Source organism: Heptranchias perlo, chromosome 26 (genome assembly GCF_035084215.1).
Source record: "Heptranchias perlo isolate sHepPer1 chromosome 26, sHepPer1.hap1, whole genome shotgun sequence".
Classification (NCBI taxonomy): Eukaryota; Metazoa; Chordata; class Chondrichthyes; order Hexanchiformes; family Hexanchidae; genus Heptranchias; species Heptranchias perlo.
The window spans coordinates 42,173,801-42,201,781 of NC_090350.1; the positions used below are offsets into that span (position 1 = coordinate 42,173,801).

The 27,981-nt window shown below is 48.0% G+C and overlaps 1 protein-coding gene across 1 annotated transcript in view; it reads right to left on the reverse strand.

Moving 5' to 3' along the window:
- LOC137342740 (beta/gamma crystallin domain-containing protein 2-like) overlaps nt 1–14,821 on the reverse strand; it is a 39,805-nt gene extending 24,984 nt beyond the window's left edge. Inside the window, exons 1-7 of the mRNA XM_068006906.1 lie at nt 13,788–14,821; nt 11,067–12,939; nt 7,799–7,846; nt 6,202–6,320; nt 5,395–5,569; nt 1,906–2,045; nt 709–835 (exon numbers count right to left, since the gene is read on the reverse strand). Coding sequence (XP_067863007.1) covers nt 709–835; nt 1,906–2,045; nt 5,395–5,569; nt 6,202–6,320; nt 7,799–7,846; nt 11,067–12,939; nt 13,788–14,263 — 2,958 coding nt within the window. The 5' untranslated portion in view covers nt 14,264–14,821. The remainder of the gene's footprint in view (nt 1–708; nt 836–1,905; nt 2,046–5,394; nt 5,570–6,201; nt 6,321–7,798; nt 7,847–11,066; nt 12,940–13,787) is intronic.
- Nucleotides 14,822–27,981: the final 13,160 nt, after the last annotated feature.

Below are 27,981 nucleotides of genomic sequence, written 5' to 3' on the forward strand. Positions count from 1 at the left end.
CCAATTCTGGCCTCTTGCGCATCCCCCGATTTTAATCGCTCCACCATTGGCGGCCGTGCCTTCAGCTGCCTAGGGCCTAAGCTCTGGAATTCCCTCCCTAAACCTCTCCACCTCTCTCTCCTCCTTTAAGACGCTCCTTAAAACCTCCCTCTTTGACCAGGTTTTTGGTCACCTGTCCTAATATCTCCTTATGTGGCTCAGTGTCAAATTTTGTCTGATAATCGCTCCTGTGAAGCCCCTTGGGACGATTTACTACGTTAAAGGCGCTATATAAATGCAAGTTGTTGTTGCTGGAAAGAGCATGTGTAGAAACAGACCGGGAGCTGGTGTGATGCCTCCCATGGTCTCACTATTGCCCACTTTACACTATCGCACAAAGTCAAAATCTACCCCAGTGTCTCCACATCCACCCTACTGAACACCTTGATAATCATAAAGACCTCGATCAGGTCCCCCCTTCTCCGGAAGAGATGAGACTAAAAGAGTCCCAGCCTGCTCAGACATTCCTGACGGTTTGAAATTCTGGGACTCAGGGATTGCTGGCTTCTCCCTCTCGGTGATAACAAGGGGGCAGCCCTGGTGGGAGGGAGCGCTAAAATTTCAGGCCTCGACTGGGACAATTTCCTAATTCGTAATTGACAGGGAACAACTCTTCTCTCGACTGCCCTTCAACGATATTTTACGTTGCATTGCATTTCGTGTCTGTACCATTTGGAGAGGCACCAGGGATCCCACTTGGGCTTTTTCTCCTCCCCATTCCGCCAACGTTCGATAGCCACCCACTTCCAGGGCACATTCCCGGCCTTCGAAGAAAGGCGCGCAGTAAACAAGCCACCTGCAGAGATAGAGAGATGTTAGTGTTGATCCTGCTCCTTAAATGTCCCCCCTTTTATCTCCCCTCCTCTCCTGAAGACACTAACTCTTCCTCAGCACAATTGCTGGTTGTCCTCCAGTATCTCGCCTCGAGTACCCGCTCTTCATGTGGGAACCCATGTGGGAACCCGGTCCTCATGCCTTAACTTCGCTGTGCGTGTGTCGGCAGCCCCGGTGTGGAACGCGTAAATGGGGAGTGCGACAAGCTCCCAGGGAGGTTATGGAGCTGGAGCGGCTCTGGGGAAATTCCCGGCCGATCTAGTCCTGAAAACATCTTCCATTGGGGAGTTCCAGTGAGCAAGTTCGGTCCGTGGTGGATACAGAGGAGGGGGGGCAAGTCAGTCCACAGGTGCTCGCCGTGGGTCAGTGAGAAACACGCTCGCCTCTGAGTCAGAAGGTCGTGGGTTCGAGCCCCACCCCAGAAACTTGAGCACAAAATCTAGGCTGATGCTCCCAGTGCAGTACTGAGGGGGTGCTGCACTGTCAGAGGCGCCGTCCTTCAGATCAGACGTTAAACCGAGGCCCTCTCAGGTGGACGTAAAAGATCCCATGGCACTATTTGAAAAAAAGAGTAGGGGAGTTCTCCCCAGTGTCCTGGGCCAATATTTATCCCTCAACCAACATCACTGGAACAGATTATCTGATCATTATCACATTGCTGTTTGTGGGATCTTGCTGAGCACAATATTGGCTGCCGCGTTTCCTATATTACAACAGTGCCTGCACTTCATTGGCTGTGAAGCGCTTTGGGATGTGAAAGGGGCTATAGAAATGCACGTCCTTTCTCTTTGTCACACTGCCCTCAGCCGTCTCATAACGGCAGAGACAGGTGAGTTGGGAATAGGGCTGTGCTCGCTGTCTCGATACACGGACAGTGCCAGGCGTAAGGGGCACACTCACAGGGAAAGGGAGAAGATACGAAGGAGCAGGAAATGATCGCTCAGCACCGCTCTCCAGTGCGCAATTACCAACCGGGCCATCAGTACAATTCGTCAAATGAGACCTTTTAACAAGAGGGGCCGAGGGACTCACAGTCCGGAATTCACCACGATGGAGCTTGTTCTCAGAGGATACCCGAATATTCTGATATCCTCGGATTCATCATAAAATGTCAGCTTCTTCCCCTCACCATTGGTGTCTGGGAACAGAGATATTTGTGGGATGGTGTAGTCCTGAAAGAGAACAATCCAAAGAAATGATTTATCACGGAGTTACTGTGATTGATGAAGCTCGGTAAGTATGGAGCGGCTTTCAATGGAATAACTTCCCGTAGACTTTTGCTCTGCTTTAGATACTGGGGACAGTTGTATATAGAGCTCACACTGCTTTGCAGAAGCACACACTGATACAATCAGTGTGACCAATTTACACACTTGGACAGTGACGTTACACGATTGAGACTGAAGGTGCTTTTGCTCAATATCTTTAGCTGCTTGAGGCCTTTCAGCATAAACGTATCATCAGGGGGGTTTGTGCTGTGGGCAAATGCCCACTGGGTCAAGGCAGCCCACGTTCATTTCACGTAGGACCCATTACAGCCAGAGGAGATAGGGTTCCCAACCCTGCCGTTTCGGCAGGAGTCTCCGGTAATCGGGGGTTCCTCCTCCCGAGCGCTGCCTCTAACCATCCTGGTTCCCAGATCTTCCCCTATAACAGCTGCTGGAGCGAAACCACAAACAAAGATACTCAACTGCAGGGGACCCAACCATTACACAGTAAATACAACAACACTGGTATAAGTCACGTGGTCCGGGGTCACGCGGTCCGGGGTCACGCGGTCCAGCGTCACGCGGTCCAGCGTCACGCGGTCCAGCGTCACGCGGTCCAGCGTCACGCGGTCCAGCGTCACGCGGTCCAGCGTCACGCGGTCATACCTCCAGGAATGCCTCTGACCAGAGTTGGCAACACTAAGAGGAGACGTCCATCCCCTCGATCTGGTCTGGTTTCAAACTCGGGCCCTGGAGCCGGGAGGACACTTTCTGCCATAAAGGCCTCGATGAGACACTTCTAAATTACAGCTTCAAACTTTCTAGTTATTTTGTCAATAATTTTAATCTCTAAAGGGTTAACATTACCGGACAAACGATCACAGAGTGGAGACTAGCGAGGCAGAAGGGTCAAGATTCTCAGAGCCACACGCTCGTTGAGGAAGGCTCCTCCCTGGGAGCGGCCTCCACTGATTTACGACTATTTTCAAATCCCTCCATGGCCTCGCCCCTCCCTACCTCTAACCTCCTCCACAGCACTACAACCCTCCGAGATCTCTGCGTTCCTCCAATTCTGGTCTCTTGCGCATCCCTGATTTTAATCGCTCCACCATTGGCGGCCGTGCCTTCAGCTGCCTGGGCCCTAAGCTCTGGAATTCCCTCCCTAAACCTCTCCGCCTCTCTCTCCCTCTCAATGCTCCTTAATACCTACCTCTGTGACCAAGCACCTGTCCTAATACCCACCTATGTGGCTTTGTGTCAATTTTTGTCTGATAATTGCTCCTCTGAAGCACCTTGGGACGTTTTACTGTGTTAAAGGCGCTATATAAATGCAGGTTCTTGTTGTTAAATCACACCATAGTTTGGGGAATTCACTTTGGAGAGACCGACATTCACTGTCCCAGCCAGCCTTTTACCACTTCTGGAGAGCCTTTTAATCGAGGCCCAGTACCAGCGCTCTGGACATTGGGACAGAGAAACTACTGATATACTCGTGGTCAGATTAGAAATTTAAATCGCTGTTTGGGGATTAAAGTGGAGGGAGGATCATATTATCCAAGAGTCATTGTGGCGGACGGCGGGACTAAATTGAACAGCTCTTTCATAGAGCCGGCACAGGCAAGATGGGCCGAATGGCCTCCTTCTGTGCTGTAAGATTCTATGATGCCTTTGCTCACTACAGTCCCACAGTCTCCTGTTCCTGGACCAGGCCTGGACTCACTAACGGGCCCGTCTCTCTCAGTCCTGCAGTCTCTTGCTCCCTCTTGTGTGCAGTGTTAGTAGTGTCAGCAAGTATCAAAATCAAATGTCATAGGAACAGGAGTTGGCCATTCAGCCCCTCAAGATTGTTCTACCATTCAGTTAGATCATGGCTGATCTGTATCTTAACGCCCTCGTTCCATGTCCCTCAATAACCACACCCAACAAAAATCTATCGATCTCAGTCTTGAAAATTTCAACTGATAACATCCACAGCCTTTTGGGGGAAAGAGTTCCAGATTTCCACTACCCTGTGTGTGAAAAGGTGCTTCCTGATTTCACTCTCAACTTGCCTGGCTCATATTACACCCCTCCCTATCTCTGTGACCTCCTCCAGCTCTACAACCCTCCGAGATCTCTGCTCCCTTCCAATTCCGGCCTCTTGCGCCTCCCCGATTTTAATCGCTCCACCATTGGCGGCCGTGCCTTCAGCTGCCTCGGCCCTAAGCTCTGGAATTCCCTCCGTAAACCTCTCCGCCCCTCTCTCTCCTCCTTTAAGTCGCTCCTTAAAACCTACCTCTTTGACCAAGCTTTCGGCCACCGGTCCTAATATCTCCTTATGTGGCTCGGTGTCAAATTTTGGTCTGTCAATCGCTCCTGTGAAGCGCCTTGGGGACATTTTTTCTATGTTAAAGGTGCTGTATAAATACAAGTAGTTGCTGTTCTGGATTCCCCCATCAGAGAAAACATCTTTGTGTTTTTAGGGTGCAGTGGGGCGTGATGGACGCCTTATACTCGGGTCATAGATTCTTTACAGTTCCTTTGGGCTGGAAAGTGGAAGGTTTTATCATACACGAGTAACTTTAGATGCGAGCCTTTATGGTACGAAGCAGAGATTAATTGGACAGCCCACAATCACAGTTGAAATTCTGACCAAATGCAGAGCTTGGTCTAGAGCATCATTCTAAGGCAGCAAAAACACCTCAAGGTTTCAGATGTTTATAACTGATAATGTCAGGGATCTCTTTACACAGCTTTTATATTACTGGACTAGTAATGCAGAGGCCTGGGCTAATAATCCAGAGAGTGAGAGTTCAAATCCCACCCTGGAGGTTTGAGAATTTGAATTGAGTTTAAAAAAAAAATCTGGAAATAAAAATCTATCAGTAGAAGTGACGGTGAAGCTGTCGGATATTTGGAAAGACCCAACTGGTTCAATAATGGTGAAAGGTCATCGACCTGAAACGTTAACTCTGCTTCTTTCTCCACAGATGCTGCCCAACTTGCTGAGCTTCTCCAGCATTTGTCCTTTAGGGAAGGAAACCTGCCGTCCTTACCCGGTCTGGGCCTTTGTGTGACCGCAGTCCCGCACCAATGACATTGACTCTTAGCTGCCCTCTGAATTGGCCCAGCGAAGCCACTCAGTCGTATCAAACCGATACAAGGAATAACTGGACTGCAGCGATTCAAGAAGGCAGCCCACCACAACCTTCTCAGGGCAACCACGGATGGTCAATATAAAACAGCCTTGCCAGCGACGCCCACATTCTGAGAATTAATTTTTTAAAAAAAAGAAAATACACAAAGACAATATTTTTTTTTAAGCTTCTCTTACCCTGACCGCTCTCCTGAGGGAGCCGATGACGATGGGTTTAGTAGGAGCTGGCTTTGAGTCAGGGTCTTCAGTCTCCTCTTCAATTTCCTCTGACCAGGGGTTCACCAACTCTACATCCTCCTCTGCAAACATGAACTTCTTCCCTTTATAATCTGGCTTCTTGTAGGCCACCCAGCTGAGGGAGATCAAAACAAGGCCACAGGCTTTCCAGGCGTTTCTTTTACAATCACATAAACTACCAGTGACTGGATTATTGTTCTGCTACAAATATTATTCCACCTCACCGTTTAAACGATGGAAGAGTAGGAATTAATTGGATGTTGGGCGTTTCTCCTTTCCCCAGAGAGTAGTGAGCCTCTGGGATGTGTTGCTGGCTGGTGAGGTGGGTGCTGACTCTCTGCCTTCAACGGGGAGCTGGACCTGCTGCCTCGAGGCAAAACCAATGTTGCAGCAGGGTCGTCAAGCAGGCGTTAGGCCCCCTTATTTGTGCAGGAAAACGGGCCAAAGCCCACTTCAGGCGTGGCTAAAGGACGCCTCTTATTTATCCTTCTCCAATATGGCGGGCAGCGCACTTCTGGTCAGAAATGTGCGCGTTTCCTGCCCATCGTGGGGCCTGGAAAATGGGCGCTACACGGTCCAATTTAACCCCCTTAGTGTTAATAGCCAATTAAAAATAATTAATGTCTTTTACGGTGAGGAAGAGAGGCAAGGGGAGAAAATCCGTGATGGTAGAGGATTAGTCGTTAACATATCCTCAAAAAATTAGCATCTAAGTGACCAATTGTTAAGTGTCTGCACTAGACTTACCATCCTCGAATAACCCTTATCGAAATGACAGGAGGAAAGTTCCACGACAAGCAATCGGAGACGTCACAATTGATTTCTCTCTTAAAACCGGAGAAGTTCGGCTTGTCGTAAATAACGATCTAAATCGCGAGAGAGGGATGGGGATAGAAAAGGAGAGAGTCAGGAGCTGTGAGGAGTTAATCTATTCCGCAGAGAGGATCGGGTACAGGTCATCATCCACCTGGGGTGCAGGTTTGTGGGTCTTGGCTCATCGTGACTGGAGTTACATTGAATGTACAGCATAGAAACAGGCCATTCGGCCCAATTGGTCTATGCTGGTGTTTATGCTCCACACAAGCCTCCTCCCACCTCACTCAATCAGCACATCCTTTTATTTCTTTCTCCCTCGTGCTAATTAGCTTGCCCTTAAATGCATCGGTGCTGTTTGCCTCAACTTTTCTGTGTGGTAGCAAGTTCCACATTCCCATCACTCTTTGGGTAAAGACGTGTCTCCTGAATTCCTTATTGGAGTTATTAATGACTATCTTATATTTATGACCCATAGTTTTGGACTCCCCCATAAATGGAAACATCTTCTCTGCATCTGCCCTATTGAACATCTTCATAATTTTAAAGACCTCTATTAGCTCACCTCTCAGTCTTCTCTGTTCTAGAGGGTAGAGTGTGGAGAACCACTGTACAGGGAAGTCCGAGATCACTGGGATGAGATTTATTTTCTGTACTTTGACCACTTGGGTGAAGGAATTCTCTCCCTGAACCTCTCCACCTTGCTACATCTCTCTGCACCTTTAACAGCTCCGTCAGTTTCAATAACCTCGTCAATAATCTCTGCTCGGTGTCAGAGTCTCAGCCATCTCTTCCCGAGTGAAGCGTCTCGAGATGTTTAATTACGTGGATGATCTTGCCACTACAACTCACACTTTGCCAAGACAGGCAAAACTCGTTCTGTCTTGTGTGCAAGAAATGATTTTCAAAAAGTGTAGGAATTTTGGGAGTATTTCGCTGATGTTATTCGCAGCCTTGAGCTCTCCCTGTTACACACCTACTGTGTTCCACACTGACCCCACAGCCCAACACCAGGAGTTAACATGCACCTAGTCCGTTTCTCTTTTAAATTAGGAGACCCGGGTGAAAGCCAAAGCTTGTAGTGCAGGATACCACCAACTTGAAGAGTAAGAGAGGAGGCAAGGTAGGTCAAATAGTGAAGATCAGGCAAAGCCAATCTTGGTTTTTAAAGAGGTTGTAGACCATCGGAGGAAGGGGAAAACGGGAGGTGGTGAGGGGGGGGGTGGGGTTTTCAGCATAGTGAGGGTGGGGCGAGGTGGGAGAGGGAGTAGGAGGGAGTAGGAGGGTGTAGGATGGAGTAGGAGGGAGTAGGAGGGCGGAGCTGGTGCACAAGAGGATCAGAAGAGGAGATCTCTGAGGACTATTGACCTTAGTAGCATCAATAAAAGAGAGAAACAAAAAGGATTGCAAAAAGACAGAGGTTCAAGGCTACTTTGAGAAGTCTAAAAGCTATAAGAGTACATTTAATTTGAATGGAGCAGGTCTAAAAGCAAACGAGGTTTTCCTTCCCCCTGCAATTTACATTTCTTACCTTGCCAGGTCTTGGGTTAATTTTTCCTTGTTCTTTTGGTTTGGATTTCTGAAAAGCAAAATAATATATTGGTGAAATTTTTGATTAATTGGAGCTGTTTTTACAGTCAGTGACTTGATATCCGTCAAGTGTAGGACCAGAGGGGGCAACTATAACACACATAAACAAAGAATCAGCTTAGATGTCAAGAATATTTCTTCTCCCGGGGTGGGCTCACCTGTCCTGCTCACTGCACTCTTTAGTGCATTGAGCTGAATTTCAGTTCTCCATCTTATGGTCTGCCTCACACACATTTAATAAAAGCACAACCATTACTTTGCTTTAATCACTGCACCGACTCTCCCTGGCACCCCAATGATGGTTAAATTATTTGAAGTCAGAGTGGAGTCTGAGGGGATACCTGGGACTATTAAATCAGTGCAAACTGGAACGCACAATCGAAAATAGGTCAGGCCGATGTCCTGCTGCAAGTTTACTGATCTCACTCAGGGCAGTGGCAGGAATGGTTAAAATTGGCCACAGTGCCCCTGGAATGGGGAGGGCAAAAAAAAGACAGGATTCCTGCTCCTGATGACAATCGAATGACTCCTGTCAGAATGTGCGGAGGTGAAGATATTGGGGGAGGGCAGGTTTGGGCTCAGCGTTGACGTGCCCTGTGGTTGAATTGCCTGCCAACACTTACCGTCCAGGCGGATACTTGAAGAGTGGTCACTAAGGTACTGGAGAATAGCCGTCGCCTGGGGAACAGGAACCCAGCGAGAGTCAACATTGGATGGGGTGTAAGTCGGGCGGTGGTGGATCAGCCGTCCGATACACACCGTAACCAGTCCATCCCCACGTCCCCATCCGCTTGCCCTTGGCTGGCTCTCCGTGTCCCAGGGAACCAACTCCAGGGTTCTTGTTCTCACCTCCCAATCCCTCCACGGCTTTGCCTCGCTCTACGTCCGTGACCTCCTCCAGCTGCAGATCCCTAGGCTCACCCCCCGCTCCTCCTACAGCGATTTCATTCTCATTCCTCGCTCCCTCTGTTCCACCATGGGTGGCCACTCCTCCTGCTACTTGCCCTGTCCAGTAAGGGACTATGAGACGCATGTGTACACGAGGAGTTCTGTAGAAATACAAGTTCCCATTTATTTTTGTTTTCTGTATTTATTGAAAAATGTCAAACACGTTCCGGGCAAAAGCAACCTCACGTTCTGTCAGCACGTCTGTGCTCTTTGGCCCTGTTCCTGGATTGCTGTGGCCACGTGCTGGATCTGCCCGTGTATCAAGCTAGCTCAGCAGAAGGAGTGGTTTTACGACATATTTTTCAATTCTGATTTAGTGTGTGTTTCAAATTCTCTAAATTCCACTGAACCTGTACTTCAGAGCACAGCTATTAACTTGGGATGCCAAAGGGCGTGCGTCATCTCACACACACACACACACAACTGAAGTTTCCTACGCTACTAAACCGGAATCTCTTCTGTGATTTGGTGCACTTCACCAGGTCTTAAAGGGACACTATTTTCATGAAAATGTGTTTATGGCAAAACGTGTATTGCCTTGGATGAGAGAAGAATCACGCAGACTTGTTGTGAGTGAAAGATTTTATGGACTTCATGGTGATGTGTTTTAACTCCCTTCATGTCATTGTGTCAAAAAAATGGACGACAGCAGTTCACCCCTTCAATGAGTCTGAAAATATAGAGAGTTACTTCGCTGGGGTATTGCCCGTCTGATTTTCAGCAGAGGGTCACAGGATAGCCCAGGAAACCCTGGTCGATTCCTTCCCCCACCCACACCACTCAGTCCAGGGATACTGGGGGCAATTAGAGAGCTCTATTACCACCCTGATTGGTCTGTGGTGTGTTGGCCATAGATTGAGCCAGGAACTTGGGTCTATATGGGTCACCACCCTAAATGAGGCATTTACCAGTGTGCACTCTAAGATAGTTCACCTTTTGATACAGGGGGTTACCAACTCTCCAGGATTGTCCTGGAGTCTCCGGGGAAATGAAGATGGATATCCTGGACACTGCTGTGAATAAAAACCCCAGGGAGAAAAATCATTGGGATATTTTTAAAAATTGCAAGTTATATTTTTTCCATTTTCTTCGAATACTTTCATTTATTAGTTATAAAAACATTGGAGATGAAAATCATCCAATTGGGTAACAAAGAGTTTGTTCACTACCCAATGGGCTGTGGGAAGGCGGGGCACTGCGAGGATGGAAGTGTTGGGCGACCAATAACAGGAGTGTTTGGGGGGGGGGTCGTGCAGTTGGAGGCAGGAGGTCATGTGATGAAACCTCCAGGAATATGTTCAACCAAAGTTAAGAACCCCATGTGATATGCTTTATTCCTTATTAGGAAGAGGGAACCTCTCCAGATATCTTCCAATGCTGCTTTTTGACTGGCTACTGATCGGTACCATGAATGCAAAGTGTGAAAAGGTGAGTCACCCAGTCAGTATTGGCCTTACCCTTATAGATATTGACAGACTTACTCAGTCTCTCCCTTGAAGCAAGTAAGCTCAGGTGAAACTTCCAAGGCAACAATCAATCGAAACTCTAGGACCTCAATCTCATCTCACAATCTAGAGTGTTCAACCTGGATTGTTTACAGTCCACAAACCACATACCTGAAGTTCCAAAGGATTGTAATGTTGTAGAATGTTTGTTGGTCTTTGTCTAATAAGAAGTTCATTCTTGTAAATCTCTTTTGCACCTTCTCCAGTGCCTCTATATCCTTTTTGTAATATGGAAATCAGAACTGTTCACAGTATCCAAGTGTGTATGTAGTACCTGTCATTCAATCATTCCCCAGACATTTACTGGGGTTGGCACATGTTGCAGATAAAAGCTCATTGAAAACTTCAATGAAGCAAATCATTTGAGAAAGTGCCACACAAGAGACCTATTGCAAAGACTAGGACCCTTGGTATTGAAGGTATGATTGTGTAATGGATAGAGAGATGGTTGAGCGCAAGTAAATGGATGTTTCTTCGTCGGTGAGATATAGCTAGTGGTAGTGGTGTGCCCTAGAGATCTGTGTTAGGACCTAATTCTCCACATACATAAGCGATTTGGACATGGGCATGGAGGACCAACATCAAAACTTTCCGAGGATGCCAAATTAGAGGGCACAGCAAACTTGAGGGTAGATGCAGGAGGATAAAGGCAGGTTAGGGGGAAATAGGCAGATATCTGGCAAATGCATGTAATTGCTGGAAAGCGATCAGGAATGGGAATTGTCGGAAAAAAGGGGGAATAAACTTTCTACTCACCCACGCATCTGGAAAAGCCGTCACTTTTCCTGGTTTTCTATTGGCAGTTGTATGGTGGTATAAATCAGAAGGTAAAGATATTCTGTTGGACTGAGGACTCGTAGCAGAATCGGACAGACTGGGGTATCCAGTCGTCAGCATGTCAGAGATGGAGGAGGGCAGGTTGAACCTTCTAGTGTCCAAACTCCCTTCAACTGAGCTTGTAAGGAAAGTTGGTGTTAAGAGCTGGTCCACAGCTGCTGCAGCTGTGCTGACGTCCTCCTGCGACAAACTTCTGCGTGTTAGGTTTGATAATGTAGTAGATGGTCCACTGGTTGGACTTGTATTCGTTGATTTCGTATTGAGGTCCAAGGACCTGCTGGAGAAAGACGCTAAGGGCTTCTTATAACCAGAGTATAACAAGCTGCTGCCAATTCGAGACCATTTGCTCTCTCCACCGAGGGGATCCTTGCTTTCTGAATTCCCATTGAACTCTAAGTTTGGGCTTCCCGGGAGATTTGATTGGAAGACTATGCTGCTCTCTGCAGAAGCACGTTGGGCCCCGATTCTGGGCTTATCCTCGAGCTGCATTTTCATCATCTGTCCAGGGGTCAGAATTTCTTTTTTTGTTATTATCTTGGAGAAATCCATCCGTGAGATTGGTGCAACGGATTGGGTGGGTAGACACGGCAAAGGTTTCCCATCGATGGTGGTGGTATCCGAAGGCAGCTGTGGTTTCTCAGTAATTGAAGAAGATAGAGGATTCTTTGGATTGGCTTGATCTTCTTCTATTGGAGGCAATGTGGAAAAAGAAGTGAAGGAATGCGGCTTCTGGGTTCTTGGACCTTTGTTACGTCTCGTGAGCATGGGAGCATCCAAGTTACGAATGGTATCTACAAACCCATCTATTTCTGATAGACTCTCAGGGTCATCAGAGACATTTGTGGGCCTTTCCTTGCTTTGATTTTGAATGAAGATGTCATTGGAAGACAGCTCGTTCTCTAGTGTGGGGCTTCCAGTTGGTTGGAGGTATTTCTCACCTCTTTCCTCGTGACCTCTCTTCTCAGATGTAAACTTGAGTGTCTGTTCTTGAGGCTTTGGAGTGACCCCTATGGAGCTTTCAACCTGGAAGTTTTTGGAATCCTCTGTCGGATTTTGAACCAGAGTATCTTTTGAATTGAGGACCGAGCTCTCAGGGGTGTGTATTTTGAAGGAGTCTATTGGGGATTTTATAGGGTCTTGAAGTGAAACATTTTGGGGATTTAGGAGAGAGTTTCCAACCATCTGTGGTCTAGGAACTTGATCCAATTTCAACTTTTCAGATACACTTTCTTCATCGGTTGGAGAGTGAAGTGTTTTAGAAATGAGACCATTCTGACCAGAGCTTTGTTGATTGAGAGTATTTATCTGTTGCATATATCCAGACAAACTCACTTTCTGCAACCCATCACCTCTAACAAATCCAGGCTCTTTGCTGGGCTGCTCAGTTTGAACACTTCCAATTAACCCGACATACAGAACTGAATTCATACTGCCACAGCTGCCAGTGTTGGCCTCAACACTACTCTGTCTTGCATTCTCTGACAAAGTGAGAACCGTGTCACTATTCCTTTCATCCCTCGGGGTTGGATCACTTCCATTACTGTTTTGCTGCATTGTGCTGCTTGAAGTATGCAAGATATGAGGACTCCCTGCAATTTGAGAAGGCGTGTGTAAAACTGACATGTTGTAAATGGAGAGGGGCCGGTCAGCTCCTACTTGACTGTCGGTGCTGGTGCTCATTGTTTCAGCTTTGTCACCTCCCACTTTTCGTGTATTGTCTTGGTTGATCTGTGAACCTCCTGCTTCCTGTAGTGGTCCAGACGAGCTAGCCAACTTATGAAGATCCACTTTGCTGAAAAACAAAATGAAATAATTTTTTTTTAAAGAAGTGTTTCCCCAGAGATCTTCAAGAAGCAAGCAAAGTAGACACGAAGCTTCAAAGGGAATGCAATTTTTAAAATACATTTAAAAACCCAGGTAAACAGACTAGGGCTCTTTTCTCTAGAAAAGAGAAGGCTGAGGGATGATCTGTGATGTGGAGATGCCGGTGATGGACTGGGGTTGACAATTGTAAACAATTTTACAACACCAAGTTATAGTCCAGCAATTTTATTTTAAAATCACAAGCTTTTGGAGCTTACCTCCTTCGTCAGGTGAGTGAGTGAAGGGTTCTAAAATCTAAAACCCTTCACTCACTCACCTGACAAAGGAGGTAAGCTCCGAAAGCTTGTGATTTTCAAATAAAACTGTTGGACTATAACCTGGTGTTGTAAGATTCCTTACATTTGTCCACCCCAGTCCATCACCGGCATCTCCACATCATGATCCCTTTAACACCGAGTGAAAACTTCCCCTGAAAGTGTGGCAGGTGCTGTTTCTTTAAGCTTCTGCATTGTTTAGAATGAATGCCGTTCACCCCCGCCCAGCTCACAGCCCTGAAATCAGCTGGAGGAGCAGCATCTGCTCCAATCCCTGAGACTGCCCCCGTCTCCCCACCCAGTGTTAGTCTAACAGTGAGCGGGTACCAAGTTCAGATCGGTGTACAGCAGCCCTGGATATGTCAATAAAAACCCCAGATTCTTCCTGGTTACTAAAACAAAATATTTATCAGAGTGGAAAGCCCAATAATAAAATACTTTCTGCTTTAACACGATTGCTGTCAGTGATGGAGACGATTTGGAAGTGTTTCTGGACACTTACCTTTCGGTCTGAGAGTGTTGCTGGTTCACACTCGGGCTGTGTCCTGGGTCCCTCTGGCCGGGATTCAGGGAGTCCGGACGGGGTGGAAAGGCTGTGGTTTCTGCCCCCAGATGTGTGGCCACCTCGCCTCCAGCTCCAGCTCCAGCTCCGCTCAGAGGCGTTCCCAGCCTCCGACATTCCTCGGGGTTAAGCGGCTGAACCGGACTTTCAGGTTTCTCCTCGGGGCCGCCCGGCTTCACCTGATCCGCGGATCGCTCTGCCATTCGCTCTCCCGAAACTAAACCACCTGCATCGCCTCCGGTGACCTCTCCCCACCCTGCCTCCTTGCTCAGAGTGATAATGATATCATACTTGGTCTTTGCAGCTGTGTGAGGGGTTAATTTATCCGGGGACTGGGGCTCAGGGACATCCAGTGATTCCCAGTCTCTGCACTCTGTCTGCTCAGAAACTCTGCGCTTTATTGGGCATTGGTCCATCTGGGGCTGGACAGGTGCGGAGAGCTGCTGGGATCTGTCACCCTCCCCTCTCCCTTTATCTAAAGGGACATTAAAGGTCCCCCCGGGGGGGTTCCTCCCTCTCTCAGACAGGGTTGGGGAGTTTGCCTGGTGTTGAGGCTGAGACCGATTCCCTCCTACATCAGCTGGGCGCACGGTGTGTTTTACAGGGCGGGACTGGGGCTTTGCAGACTTGGAAACTTGACTCTGCCTCCGCCGGCTCTCTGATTCATTGCGAGCCTCTTCCCCGAGGCTTCCCGGACAGTCTGGCCGCTCCTCCTCAACTCTCCGGGGCTCCGAGTGTCCCGGTCCCGGTCCCGGTCCCTGCCCGGGTCGAGCCGCCGCCGCCGCCGCCTTGGGCAAGACGGTCAGGGAGCTGGAGAAAGTGGGACTCTTCCCTTTTATCTTCTGACGACCCAAACTCCCAAACACTTTCAAAATGTTTCCTCTTCTCAGGTCTGCCTCGGATAAGCTGATTGAACGTTTCTATAATTAAAAAAAAATAAATGAGGAGACACAAAGAGCGTAAAAAGTGAATATTAATCAGCAAAGGGTGCCCAAGGCATCGCCTCCCTCAGTGTAAAGTGTGTGTGGATTTCCTGTTGGTGCCCAATTAAACTGTCAGGTTCAACCCATCGATTGTCAAGAAAACTTTAGGAATGTCACGCATGTGGACTTCAGTGTAAGCGTTAACCATTTCGCTCCTGGATTATATTGAAAACTTTTGGAGAGCCATATTCACCAAACCCCCCACCCCAGATTATTGTGCCCCAGATTATTGTGCCCCTGAACGCCTTCCTTGTTTTCAAATCCCTCCATGGTCTAGCCCACTCCCTATCTCTGTAACCTCCTCCAGCCCAACAACCCTCCGAGATCTCTGTGCTCCTCCAATTCCGGCCTCTTCTACATCCCCGATTTTAATCGCTCCACCATTGGCGGCCGTGCCTTCAGCTGCCTCGGCCCTAAGCTCTGGAATTCCCTCCCTAAACCTCTCCGCCTCTCCCTCCTCCTTTAAGACGCTCCTTAAGACCTGCCTCTTTGACCGAGCTTTTGGTCGCCTGTCCTAATATCTCCTTGAGTGGCTCAGCGTCAAAAATAAATTCTGATAACGCTCCTGTGAAGCGCCTTGGGACATTTTAATTCATTTAAGGTGTTATATAAATGCAAGTTGTTGTTGTAGTGCAGGGGAGCCACACCCAATTCACAGGGTGGGCCTGATCTGACACCCTGGTACTCGGCATGGGCCACATTCAGCAAAAGTTATTTGGACACACTGGGGTAGAAACAGATACGCCCGTTTATTGGGCGTTAAACGGGCACAGGTTATACCAGCTCACGGGCACGTAGTCCTGCACCAGCAGCATGGCCGCCCGATTAGTCCTTAGTGTTTTTAGACGATTGATGTCCCATTCCAGGAGAATCAGCACACTGCGGGCCGCGTGTTTGACACCCTGCGCTAGTGGGTAAATATATCAGCAGATGTGGTGGAAGCGGAGAAACTATTTCCACTTGTGGGTGAGTGCAGAATAAGGGGGCACAAATATAAGATACTGACAGATCAAATGAAGAATTTAGGTGGAATATCTTTACACAGAGAGTGGTGAGAACGTGCAACTCTCCACCACTAGGGTTGCCGATCTTCCCGGATTGCCCAGGACTCTCCCGGAGAGGGGTATCGATCCCCAAGATCTCGAGCTGCCCGGTAGACCCTCGCGCTTTAAATTTCCCATGCCAGTAACGTCACCCACCCCACCGCCGCGCTCTGTGACGTCACTGGCTGCCCCCGCAGCGGAGCCCCCCCGACTTGGTGATGCAACCCCACCCCCCCCCATCTGCCACAGAGAGACGGGAACCAATGGGAGTCAGGAGGGGACACGGGAATTGCGGGGGAGAGGGAGAGAGAGGGAGACTGGGGGTCAGGGGTTGACGGGAGCGGGGGACTGTGAAATGGGGTCAGGGGTTGACGCGAGAGGGCGACTGTGAAACGGGGTTAGGGGTTGACGCGAGAGGGCGAATGGGGAATGGGTAAAGCTCCCTCTACACCATTGAATTAATGTTTCAGCCCCAACCTCAGAAGAGCGCCCCCTACTTCACCATTGCGACATTTTCCGAAGCAGCCATCCTGTGGCCATTTTGAATGAAGGCCAATTTAGTGCTGAATTAGTGCTAGTTGTGTATTCCCAGTAGGAATTGGGTTGAGACTGTGCTAGCTCGTTTCATGCAGGACCCTTTCAGCTAGCAGAGAGAAGCAACCTTTATCCATTCTATATGGGCTGGATTTGAACTTGGAGAGTAAAAGCCAGAGTTTGAATCAGAGTTCCGCCACCCTCCGTGACCTTATTTTAAAGGAATATTTAAGGAAAGGCACGTGGGCAGCCTTCCCTATGAATGTGCTTGCTTCATTGAAATTTGCCTGTCTGCGTTATTGTATTTTCTAACAATGCACTGACTGTATCGTTCATCAACTGGGGCCACTCGACACTTTTTTTTGTTAATGACGGAAGACTCATGATTTGGTTGTCAGTCAGAGCTTAGCTCGGTGTTGGAGCTGTGGACAGTGCTGGACTCGGTCAGAATATTGTAATCCGAGTGTGTACAGAGACTCCAAATGGTCATAACCAACCTGGGAAGGGTGATCGAACATAGAACTAAGAGTGGGGAGGAGGAGGAGGAGGAGGACGAGGAATTGTTGTTAAATGTGTCTCATTAAGTACATGCACTGCCTGGCGAGGTATTACATTACACCGTGTCAGCCTTGGCTCAGTGGGTAGCATACTCGCAGCTGAGTCAGAAGGTTGTGGGTTCGAATCCCACGCCAGAGGCTTGAGTACAAAATCCATTCCGACACTCCTAGTACAGGGAGTGCTGTGCTTTCAGAGGTGCCGTCTTTCGGATGACACGTTAAACTATAGTTCCATCTGCCCTCTCAGGTGGACATAAGATCCCGCGGCACTATTTCGAAGAAGAGCAGGGGAGTTCTCCCCGGTGTCCTGGGCCAATATTTATCCCTCAACCAACATCACTAAAACAGATTATCTGGTCATTATCTCATTGCTTTTTGTGGGATCTTGCTGTGTGCAAATTGGCTGCCACATTTCCCACATTACAACAGTGACTACACTTCAAAAAGTACCTCATTGGCTGTAAAGCACTTTGGGATGTCCATACTTAGTAAAATAAAAAAGTGAAAAAATTCAAAACCAGAATAATTGTGACAAACCTTTGTTCTTTTGCAAATCTGTGACACAATCACATAAGTGACAATGAAACACACCTTGCTGTCACTTGTGCGCAACATTGGTGAAAATGGCACATATTCTTGTAGCTTTGCTCCCTCCAGATTAAAAGTTTGTCTATTTTATTTGTTTAGGACTGCCCCTTTAAATACACTTACCTTCAGCAGTCAGCGGATTAATTTTCATCAATGTGACAGTCAGTTTCAGGTGTTCTTCCGCCTCACGTCAAAAAAACTTTGTATTAAAGTTCTCAGGATAAACACAAGCCTCTTGTGTGAATTGCACTGTGTCCTGTGTCAGAACCGTAATGAGGGTGGCCGTTTACACTGTGTTGTTGCAGCCCATTGAAGGCACTCTCTCATCCTCGCTCAGGTACATTTCACGACCTGATTCTTAAACAAACTCAAACGTACTGGGGATTAAAATGAAGAGTCACCTGCCCAAGCTATTTCTCAATTCTGATTACAGTACGCCCACATCTGCATGACTGGCTCCAAGCAGGTGCATGAAGATTACCCCGCTGTTTAATAACGTGATTAGACTCAGATCCTTCCTTGCCTGTGGTAAAACAGATCACCTACGTCAATCTGTCCTCCTTAATCAGCAGTTATTTCGACCTGTCAGCAGGGTGTCTGTAGGAGAACCTGACTGAGAGACCCTGGACATTAATGCACACGGGGTGATGCCGACTGGTCTGTGCCGGTGTTTATGCTCCGCACAAGCCTCCTCCCAACTTACTTCATCTAACCCGATCAACATATCCTTCTATTCCTTTCTCCCTAATGTATTTATCGAGCTTCCCTTAAATGTATCGACGCTATTTGCCTCAACTACTCCTTGTGGTAGTGAGTTCCACATTCTCACCACTCTCTGGGTATCAACAATAACTTGCATTTATATAGCGCCTCTAACATAGTAAAACGTCCCAAGGCGCTTCAGATGAACGATTATCAAACAAAATTTGACACCGAGCCACATAAGGAGATAGTAGGGAGGTGACCAAAAGTTTGGTCAAAGAGGTAGGTTTTAAACAGCGGTCTTAAAGGAGGAGAGAGAGGTAGAGAGGGGGAGAGGTTTAGGGAGGGAATTCCAGAGCTTAGGGTCTAGGCAGCTGAAGGCACGGCCGCCAATGGTGGGGCGATTAAAATCGGGGATTCGCAAGATATAACGTATCCAAAACTCTGCTGCCCGTATCCTAACTCGCACCAAGTCCCGTTCACCCATCACCCCTGTGCTCGCTGACCTACATTGGCTCCCAGTTCGGCAACGCCTCGATTTTAAAATTCTCATCCTTGTTTTCAAATCCCCCCATGGCCTTGCTCCTCCCTATCTCTGTAACCTCCTCCAGCCCGACAACCCTCCGAGATCTCTGCAATCCTCCAATTCTGGCCTCTTGCACATCCCCAGTTTTCATCGCTCCACCATTGGCGGCCGTGCCTTCAGCTGCCTAGGCCCAAAGCTCTGGAATTCCCTCCCTAAACCTCTCCACCTTTCTGCCTCTCTCTCCTCCTTTAAGACAATCTTTAAAACCTACCTCTTTGACCAAGTTTTCAGTCACCTGTCCTAATATCTTATTATGTGGCTCGGTGTCAAATTTTGTCTGATTACACTCCTGTGAAGTGCCTTGGGACGTTTTACTACGTTAAAGGTGCTATATGGAGACATAGGGTGGCTGAGGCACGAAATGAGTACTTTGTATCTGTCTTCACCAGAGAAGAGGATGCTGCCATTGTAGGAGTAAAGAAGGAGGTAGTAGTTTATTGGATAGGATAAAAATAAATAAAGGAGGTACTTAAAAGATTGGCAGTACTCAAAGTAGAAAGGTCACCCGGTCCAGATGGGATGCATCCGAGGTTACTGAGGGAAGTAAGGCTGGAAATTGCGGAGGCTCTGGCCACAATCTTCCAATCCTCCTTAGATACGGGGATGGTGCCGGAGGACTGGAGGATTGCAAATGTTACACCCCTGTTCAAAAAAGGGGGAGTGGGATAAACCCGGCAATTACAGGCCAGTCAGTCTAATGTCGGTGGTGGGGAAACTTTTAGAGACAATAATTCGGGACAAAATTAATTGGCACTTGGAAAAGTCTGGGTTAATAAATGAAAGTCAGCAGGGATTTGTTTGACTAACTTGATTGAGTTCTTTGATGAAGTAACAGAGAGGGTTGATGAGGGTAGTGTAGGTGATGTTGTTTATATGGACTTTCGAAAGGTGTTTGATAAAGTACAACATAATAGACAAAGTTAGCAAAATTAAAGCCCATGGGATTAAAGGGACAGTGGCAGAGTGGATACAAAATTGGCTCAGGGACAGAAAGCAGAGAGTAGTGGTGAACGGTTGTTTTTCAGACTGGAGGGAAGTTTACAGTGGTGTTTCCCAGGGGTCAGTATTAGAACTTGGACTTGGGTATAGAGGGTATAATTTCAAAGTTTGCAGATGACGCGAAACTCGGAAATGTAGTAAACAATGCGTAGGATAGTAACAGACTTCAGGAGGACAGAGACAGACTGGTGAAATGGGCTGACACATGGGAGATGAAATTTAACGCAGAGAAGTGTGAAGTGATGCATTTTGGTAGGAAGAATGAGGAGAGGCAATATAAACTAAATGGTACAATTTTAAAGGGGGTGCAGGAACAGAGAGACCTGGGGGTGTATATACACAAATCTTTGAAGGTGGCAGGACAAGTTGAGAAGGCTGTTTAAAAAGCATTTGGGATCCTGGGCTTTATTAATAGGGGCTTAGAGTACAAAAGCAAGGAAGTTATGGTAAACTTTTATAAATCACTGGCTGGGCCTCAGCTGGAGTATTGTGTCCAATTCTGGGCACCACACTTTAGGAAGGATGTCAAGGCCTTAGAGAGGGTTCAGGAGAGATTTACTAGAATGGTTCCAGGGATGAGGGACTTCAGTTATGTGGAGAGACTGGAGAAACTGGGGTTGTCCTTAGAGCAGAGAAGGTTAAGGGAAGATTTAATAGAGGTGTTCAAAATCATGAGCGGTTTTGACAGAGTAAATAAGGAGAAACTGTTTCCAGTGACAGAAGGGTCGGTAACCAGAGGACACAGATTTAAGGTGATCGGCAAAAGAACCAGAGGCGACATGAGGAAACATTCTTTTACGCAGCGAGCTGTTCTGATCTGGAATGCGCTGCCTGAAAGGGCGGTGGAAGCAGATTCAATAATAACTTTCAAAAGGAAATTGGATAAATACTTGAAGGGAAAAATAATTACAGGGCTATGGGGAAAGAGCAGGGGAGTGGGACTAATTGGATAACTCTTTCAAAGAGCTAGCACAGACACGACGGGCCAAATGGCTTCCTCCTGTGCTGTACCTACTATGATTAAAAGTAAGTTGTTGTTGTTATACAATGCCCCGAAACCAAAGCCACACATTTGTGGTTCTCATGTAAAAATGGAATCAAATGCGGAGTAAAGTCCTGCAAAATCCCGCAATCCCATGTAATAAAAACGGAATTTGATTTATTCAGAGACGAGTGGCTTTTCTCCTGACACTTGCTCGTTCAGTAATGAGCTTTCAATGCCAGCGGGTGGGGCTGCTGAGCACAGCGAGGCAGCAGACAGTCAGTCCCATTGAGATTGTGCATGTGGGCAGGTGTGGGTGAGGGAGGGAATCTGCCCTGGGACACAGTGCTCAGTGCTAATGCTCTGTCGGTTCTACAGCAAATACAAAAAACAAGAAAAGTCTGCGGGTCAGCTGTCTCGCTCCTAAGATCACGTCGGCCGTCACTCTGGGCAGCGCTCTCTCCTCTGAGTCAGAAGATCGTGGGTTCAGGCCCCAATCCAGAGACTTGAGCCCATAATCCAGGCCGACGCTCCCAGTGCAGTACTGAGGGAGCGCTGCACTGTCGGAGGTGCCGTCTTTTGGATGAGACGTTAAACTGAGGCCCCGTCTGCCCTCTCAGGTGAATGTAAAAGATCCCACGGCCACTATTTGATGAAGAGCAGGGGAGTTCTCCCCGGTGTCGTGGCCAATATTTATCCCTCAACCAACATCACTAAAACAGATGATGTGGTCACTTATCTGTTTGTGGGACCTTGCTGTGCGCAAATTGGCTGCCGCGTTTCCCTACATTAAAATAGTATCTACATTTCAAAAGTACTTTATTGGCTGTTTTGGGACGTCCTGAGGTTGTGAAAGGTGCAATATAAATGCAAGTCCTTTCTTTTTTATTCCCAAAACGTGCTCGTGTAGATTTCAGCGTTAACGCTGCTGAGGGTCACCACTGAACAAATCCTGGGTGAGACAATTCCAGACTCGAATCTTGGAGATGAGGAATCGATCAGCTAATGTAAAAATAAACATAGCACAACAGCAAAACATATCGTCAAATGGACTGCAGGGGTCAGCCGAGTGGGATTAATATAATCTTCATCTCTCCCTTCCTTTATGTCCCTGTTTTGCTCTTTATAACCTAGCTGTGGGATATTGTTATGTTTTCTCTCACTGAAGAATGGAAAAAGCCCGAGTCAGCAATGGAGATGAGGCAATCCCAGCATCCATAGCAGTTGTGAAAGCGCTCTATTAAAACAAGAGGGCTGGTCTCCTCGATGGCTCACCTGTCTATAGCGCTGAGTCGTACCGACCAGGAAGGTCCCACGTTCGATCTCCGGCCCCTCGTGTTTGGAATCCAGTGATTCCTGCTGGAAGATGCATGTGTGGACGTTGTATAAAGATTCGCCTGCTCTCCTGGCCGGCCTCCCATCTTCCACCCTTCGTAAACTTGAACTCATCCAAAACTCTGCTGCCCGTATCCTAACTCACACCGAGTCCCGTTCTCCCATCACCCCCTGTGCTCACTGACCTACATTGACTCCCAGTCCAGCAACGCCCCGAATTTAAAATTCTCATCCTCGTTCAAATCCCCCCAAGGCCTCGCGCCCCCCCACCCATCTCTGTAACCTGCTCCGGCCCAACAACCCTCTGAGATCTCTGCACTCCTCCAATTCTGGCCTCTTGCACATCCCCAATTTTCATTGCTCCACCATTGGCGGCCGTGCCTTCAGCTGCCTAGGCCCTAAGCTCTGGAATTCACTCCCTAAACCTCTCCTCCTCTCTCTCCTCCTTTAAAACAATCCTGAAAATCTACCTCTTTGACCAAGCTTTTGGTCACCTGTCCTAATATCTCATGTGGCTCGGTCAAATTTTGTTTGATGATCGCTCCTGTGAAGCATCTTGGGACGTTTTACGACGTTGAAGACGCTATATAAATGCGGTAGTTGTTGTTGTAGGGTTGGGCTCAGCTGTGATGCTCTTCACTGTCCAGGCTCACACGTAAAAAATGGCCATTTGGTGTAGGGACCAGTTAGAGCTGACAGAACCCATGTCCCAGCAAGGGCCTTGATCTTGATCAGAGGGGAAAACAGACCCCAATTGAAGGGGTACACCCTGGATTTACACATTGTTAACCTGCTGACTTTCACCCCATGAGGCTTGGTGTCGGAGGGCCAAGGAATGAAATAGACTAAAAGTTGTCACATCAGGAAGTAAAAAGGCAGCGGGTGATAATTCCAGTGCAAACAGTACACTTTAGTCACACGTATAACCACAAGTACTACACACACCCCCACATTCAGTGACACACACGTGTGCACACACCCCCACACTCACGTGTCCACACCTCCACTCACATACACACACACGTGCACTGACACACACGTGCACTGACACACACAGCCACATTCACATGCACACATACACGTGTACACACTGGCACACTCACACTCTGACACACACATACACGTGTGCACACACCCACACTCACTGATACACACACCCACACATGCACACATAAACATGTGCACACACCCTCACACATGCACACACATACATGTGCACACAGACACACACTCTCACATACATATTAACACAAAATCACTCACACATCCGCTCACTCCCAGAGGTGAACGAGCCGTACCTTCCCATCACTTCAATTCTGCAGGTTTTTCATGCGTGCGACAGGGTTCAGAGTTTAAAGACCAGCGAGTTCTGAGCTGAATCGTACAGCAATAAAGAGACAGCCTGTCTGGCTGGTATCAAACCGAGGAGGCATTGGTGAACAGGAATGACCCACTATTGCACTGGAGGAGGAAGTAAGCACTGTTCATTCTTTAGCTTTTGTTGGTAGTTACAGAGTAGAAACACATCATTCATTGCCCCACACTGGCCTCACTGTTTCACTCCGGAGTGTCTGCCTGGAGATTAAATTTTACTCTGCAGAGTCAATTAACAGGATCCCAACAAACCAGCCCCTGTGATCAACCTCACAATCTCCCGGAGTCCATTCAAAGTGACAGTGTCAAATCTGTTTGATCATTGAGTGAACACGTTCGACTTTCCCTCTCCTGCCTGCTTGCAATAAAAGAGCAAACATTTCACAGAGACGATTAATTCAGTGTTAACGAATCACCCATTTACCGAACGACTCCGAGATCTCTGCGTTCCTCCAATTCTTGCCTCTTACGCAGTTTCATCCCTCCACCATTGGCGGCCGTGCCTTCAGCTGCCTAGGCCCTAAGCTCTGGAATTCCCTCCCTAAACCTCTCCGCCTCTCTACCCTCCTTTAAGACGCTCCTTAAAACTACCCCTTTGACCAAGCTTTTGGTCACCTGTCCTAATATCTCCTTATGTGGCTCGGTGTCAAATTTTGTTTGATAGTCGCTCCCGTAAAGCACCTTGGGATGTTTTACTACGTTAAAGGCGCTATATAAATGCAAGTTGTTGTTATTTGTGACTGCTGGAATCAATGAGAGCTGCAGATTTCTCACAATGCACCTCGCTAACAAAAAATCTTTCTCTCCACTTTTCTTGGTAATCCCCCTTCTGCCCACCCCCCCCAACCTCCTGACCAGGAGGTGCTGACCCCTTGCTGGGGCACAGTTCCACATGTACTGACAGCCCCCTTAGTATCTCAACCCAAATGTCCATTGGTCAGTCTGCACTGTAAATGTTGACAGGCTGTTTAACTGTACCAAGCATCACTGCTGGACAAGTTCCTGTCATCACCAGACATCATACACTGGAAAGAAAGAACTTGCATTTATATAACCACCTTTCATGATCTCAGGACGTCAAAAAACGCTTTATAGCCAATTAAGTATTTTTGAAGTATTGTCTCTGTTGTAATGTAGAAAACGTGGCAGCCAATTTGTGCACAGCAAGGTTCCGCAAACAGCAGTGTGATAAATGACCAGATAATCTGTTTTAGTGAAGTTGGTTGAGGGATAAATATTGGCCCCAGGACACCGTGGAGAACTCCCCTGCTCTTCTTTGAAATAGGTCCTCGGTTTAACATCTCATCCGAAAGACACCACCACCAACAGTGCAGCGCTCCCTCGGTACCGACCCTCCAACAGTGCAGCGCTCCCACGCTACCGACCCTCCGGCAGTGCAGCGCTCCCTCGCTACCGACCCTCCGGCAGTGCAGCGCTCCCTCGGTACCGACCCTCCGGCAGTGCAGCGCTCCCTCGCTACCGACCCTCCGGCAGTGCAGCGCTCCCACGCTACCGACCCTCCGGCAGTGCAGCGCTCCCACGCTACCGACCCTCCGGCAGTGCAGCGCTCCCACACTACCGACCCTCCGGCAGTGCAGCGCTCCCTCGCTACCGACCCTCCGGCAGTGCAGCGCTCCCACGCTACCGACCCTCCGGCAGTGCAGCGTTCCCACGCTACCGACCCTCCGGCAGTGCAGCGCTGTCTCGGTACCGACCCTCCGGCAGTGCAGCGCTCCCTCGGTACCGACCCTCCGGCAGTGCAGCGCTCCCTCAGTACTGACCCTCCGGCAGTGCAGCGCTCCCTCGGTACCGACCCTCCGGCAGTGCAGCGCTCCCTCAGTACTGACCCTCCGGCAGTGCAGCGCTCCCTCAGTACTGACCCTCCGGCAGTGCAGCGCTTCCTCGGTACCGACCCTCCGGCAGTGCAGCGCTCCCTCAGTACTGGCACTGGGAGTGTGAGCCTGGATTTTGTGCTCAAGTCTCTGGAGCTGGAAATTGAACCCATGTCCTTCTGACTCAGAGGCGAGGGTGCCAACAATTGAGCCAAGGCGGACTCCACACCACAGGAACGAGAACTCCAGCTGATCTTTCCCCTCCCCAACCAGAAGCCCCGAGGCCACCTGTAGCACCCCGATTCTTAACAGTTACTCGTCATGGGTCTGAGCAGAGACAGTTTGAATAAAGCAGGACAGAAATCTACAGGTACAAGTCTACTGGAAATAGCGCATTGCTTTCTGCTCTAAAAAAATTGAATTATCAGATCATTTGAACGAAGAGTGGACAATATTAGGGGAATGTTTATTTTGTAAGGGTGTGAAAAATCACCATTTACTCCCGAACTTCGGAGCATTCGATCAAAAGCTTAACATTAACACCGTGAGATTCAGAAACATGGGAGACAATCGAGCTGCTGCATCTCCAACTTCTCAGGGCAACTCGGGATGGACAGCAAATGCCAGATTTGCCAGTGTAGGATACAGCCCAGAACCCCCAGACATGCTTATTTAGATATTTTACCTATTGCAGGCTAAGTATCCCAACATGCTTTGATTAGATCTAGCAAGCTGTCAGTCTCTCACAACAGCTCGACTGAAAAGAATTGGAGCAACAAGATAAGGCAAGGTATAAAACAGTACAAGTTCCAAATATGATGGCAGAGGCGGTAAAGTCCTGAGGCCAGTGGGTCCTCCCAGCAGAATCGGGTAATACTGTGTCTGTTGTATTAATTGCTGTAACTCGTTGAAATACCAGCCCGTTCTAGAACACAAGGATTTCGCTTTTCTGGTTAACTCTGGGACTGCCGTATGTTCTTTAAATCCATTAATAAAATATACTCGCTACACACCATATTGATTCAGTCTCCTTCAGAATCACTTACACCAGCAACGCCTGCAACCCTGGGATGAATTTTAAAACGAGATTGAAAGTATGTGTATGTACAGTCTCGAGCTTCCTTTATCACTGCAGCTTTCTGTTTCTCTCCTACTGGTTCTTCTCTTTCTCTCTCTTTTGTCCTGCTCACCGCTGCAGCGCTCCCTCAGTACTGCACTGGAGTGTCAGCCTGTATTAAAATCATAGAATCATACAGCACAGAATGAGGCCATTCGGCCCATCGTGCCTATGCCAGCTTTTTGCCCATATCCCTGCAATTTTTTTTCTTTTCAAGTATTTATCCAATTCCCTTTGAAAGTTACTGTTTGAATCTGCTTCCACCGCCCTTTCAGGCAGCGCATTCCAGATCTCAACAACTCGCTGCATTAAAAAAACAATTCTCCTCATCTCACTTCTGGTTCTTTTGCTAATTACCTTAAATCTATGTCCCCTGGTTACCGACCCTCCTGCCAATGGAAAAAGTTTCTGCCTATTTGCTCTATCGAAGCCCCCTGTGATTTCGGGGGTCAAGTCTCCGAGAGTGGGAGTTGAACCCATGACCTTCTGACTTAGAGACAAGAGTGTTACCAACTGAACCACAGCCGGTACTAACAGTTAATGGTTCATCCCTACCCCCTTGGAGAAAAGTTTAATTTCCGTTCGGGCTGCAGCTCAGCACCGAGGGAGGGTTTCAAGGTCTCCCACCCCTCGAGTATGCCGCAACACGGAGGCCATTACGTCCCAGGACACAGCGGAGGGAGTGTTCAATGACCGATAGTCGGGACGGACAATCGCTAGTTGAACAGTAAAATGTCAAACTTTTGTAAAGTCGAGCTCCATTTCTTCCCTTAGGACCTGGCAGATCTTTGATGACTCACTCGCCGTGTTCTTGGCTGATATTTAAAACGCCTTCTTTTATAATCTTCAGCTTTGTACTCCAGTTATTAACAAAAACCCATATATCAGCTCCTTCCCAGGTCTAATGGGGTGTTGTCAGTTGATTGAGGGACTTCTCAACTGGTTTTACATTGTGAAATCATCACAATTTTCCCACTGAAAATCTTTCAAAGTTGGGCTGCGGGGAAGATTTGACCTTTTCGTTTCCCTGAATGTGCTTAATTCCCTAAGTCGTGCAGCTTTGCCAGAATGGCGTGGGCGCTGTTGAATTATTGCACATTTCACCGTGTTTCCGAGCCCTCCATCTGCCAGGTACCAGTGCGCCAAGTAAGGACGGGCGATTAACATCAGTCTGAGGGTGTTAGGGAACTACGGGCTAGCCTAACTAAATCAGTAACATTCTCACTACTTGAGTCAGCAGAGTAAGGGGTTCAAACCCCACTCCAGGACTTCAGCACGTAAACCAGAAAGAAATGAAAGACTTGCATTTATTTAGCGCCTTTCCTGACCTCAGGACGTCCCAATGTGCTTTACAGCCAATGGAGTACTTTTTGAAGTGTAGTCACTGTTGTAATGTAGGAACCACGGCAGTCAATTTGCGCACAGCAAGATCCCACAAACAGCAATGAGATAATGACCAGATCATCTGTTTTTAATGATGTTGGTTGAGTGATAAATATTGG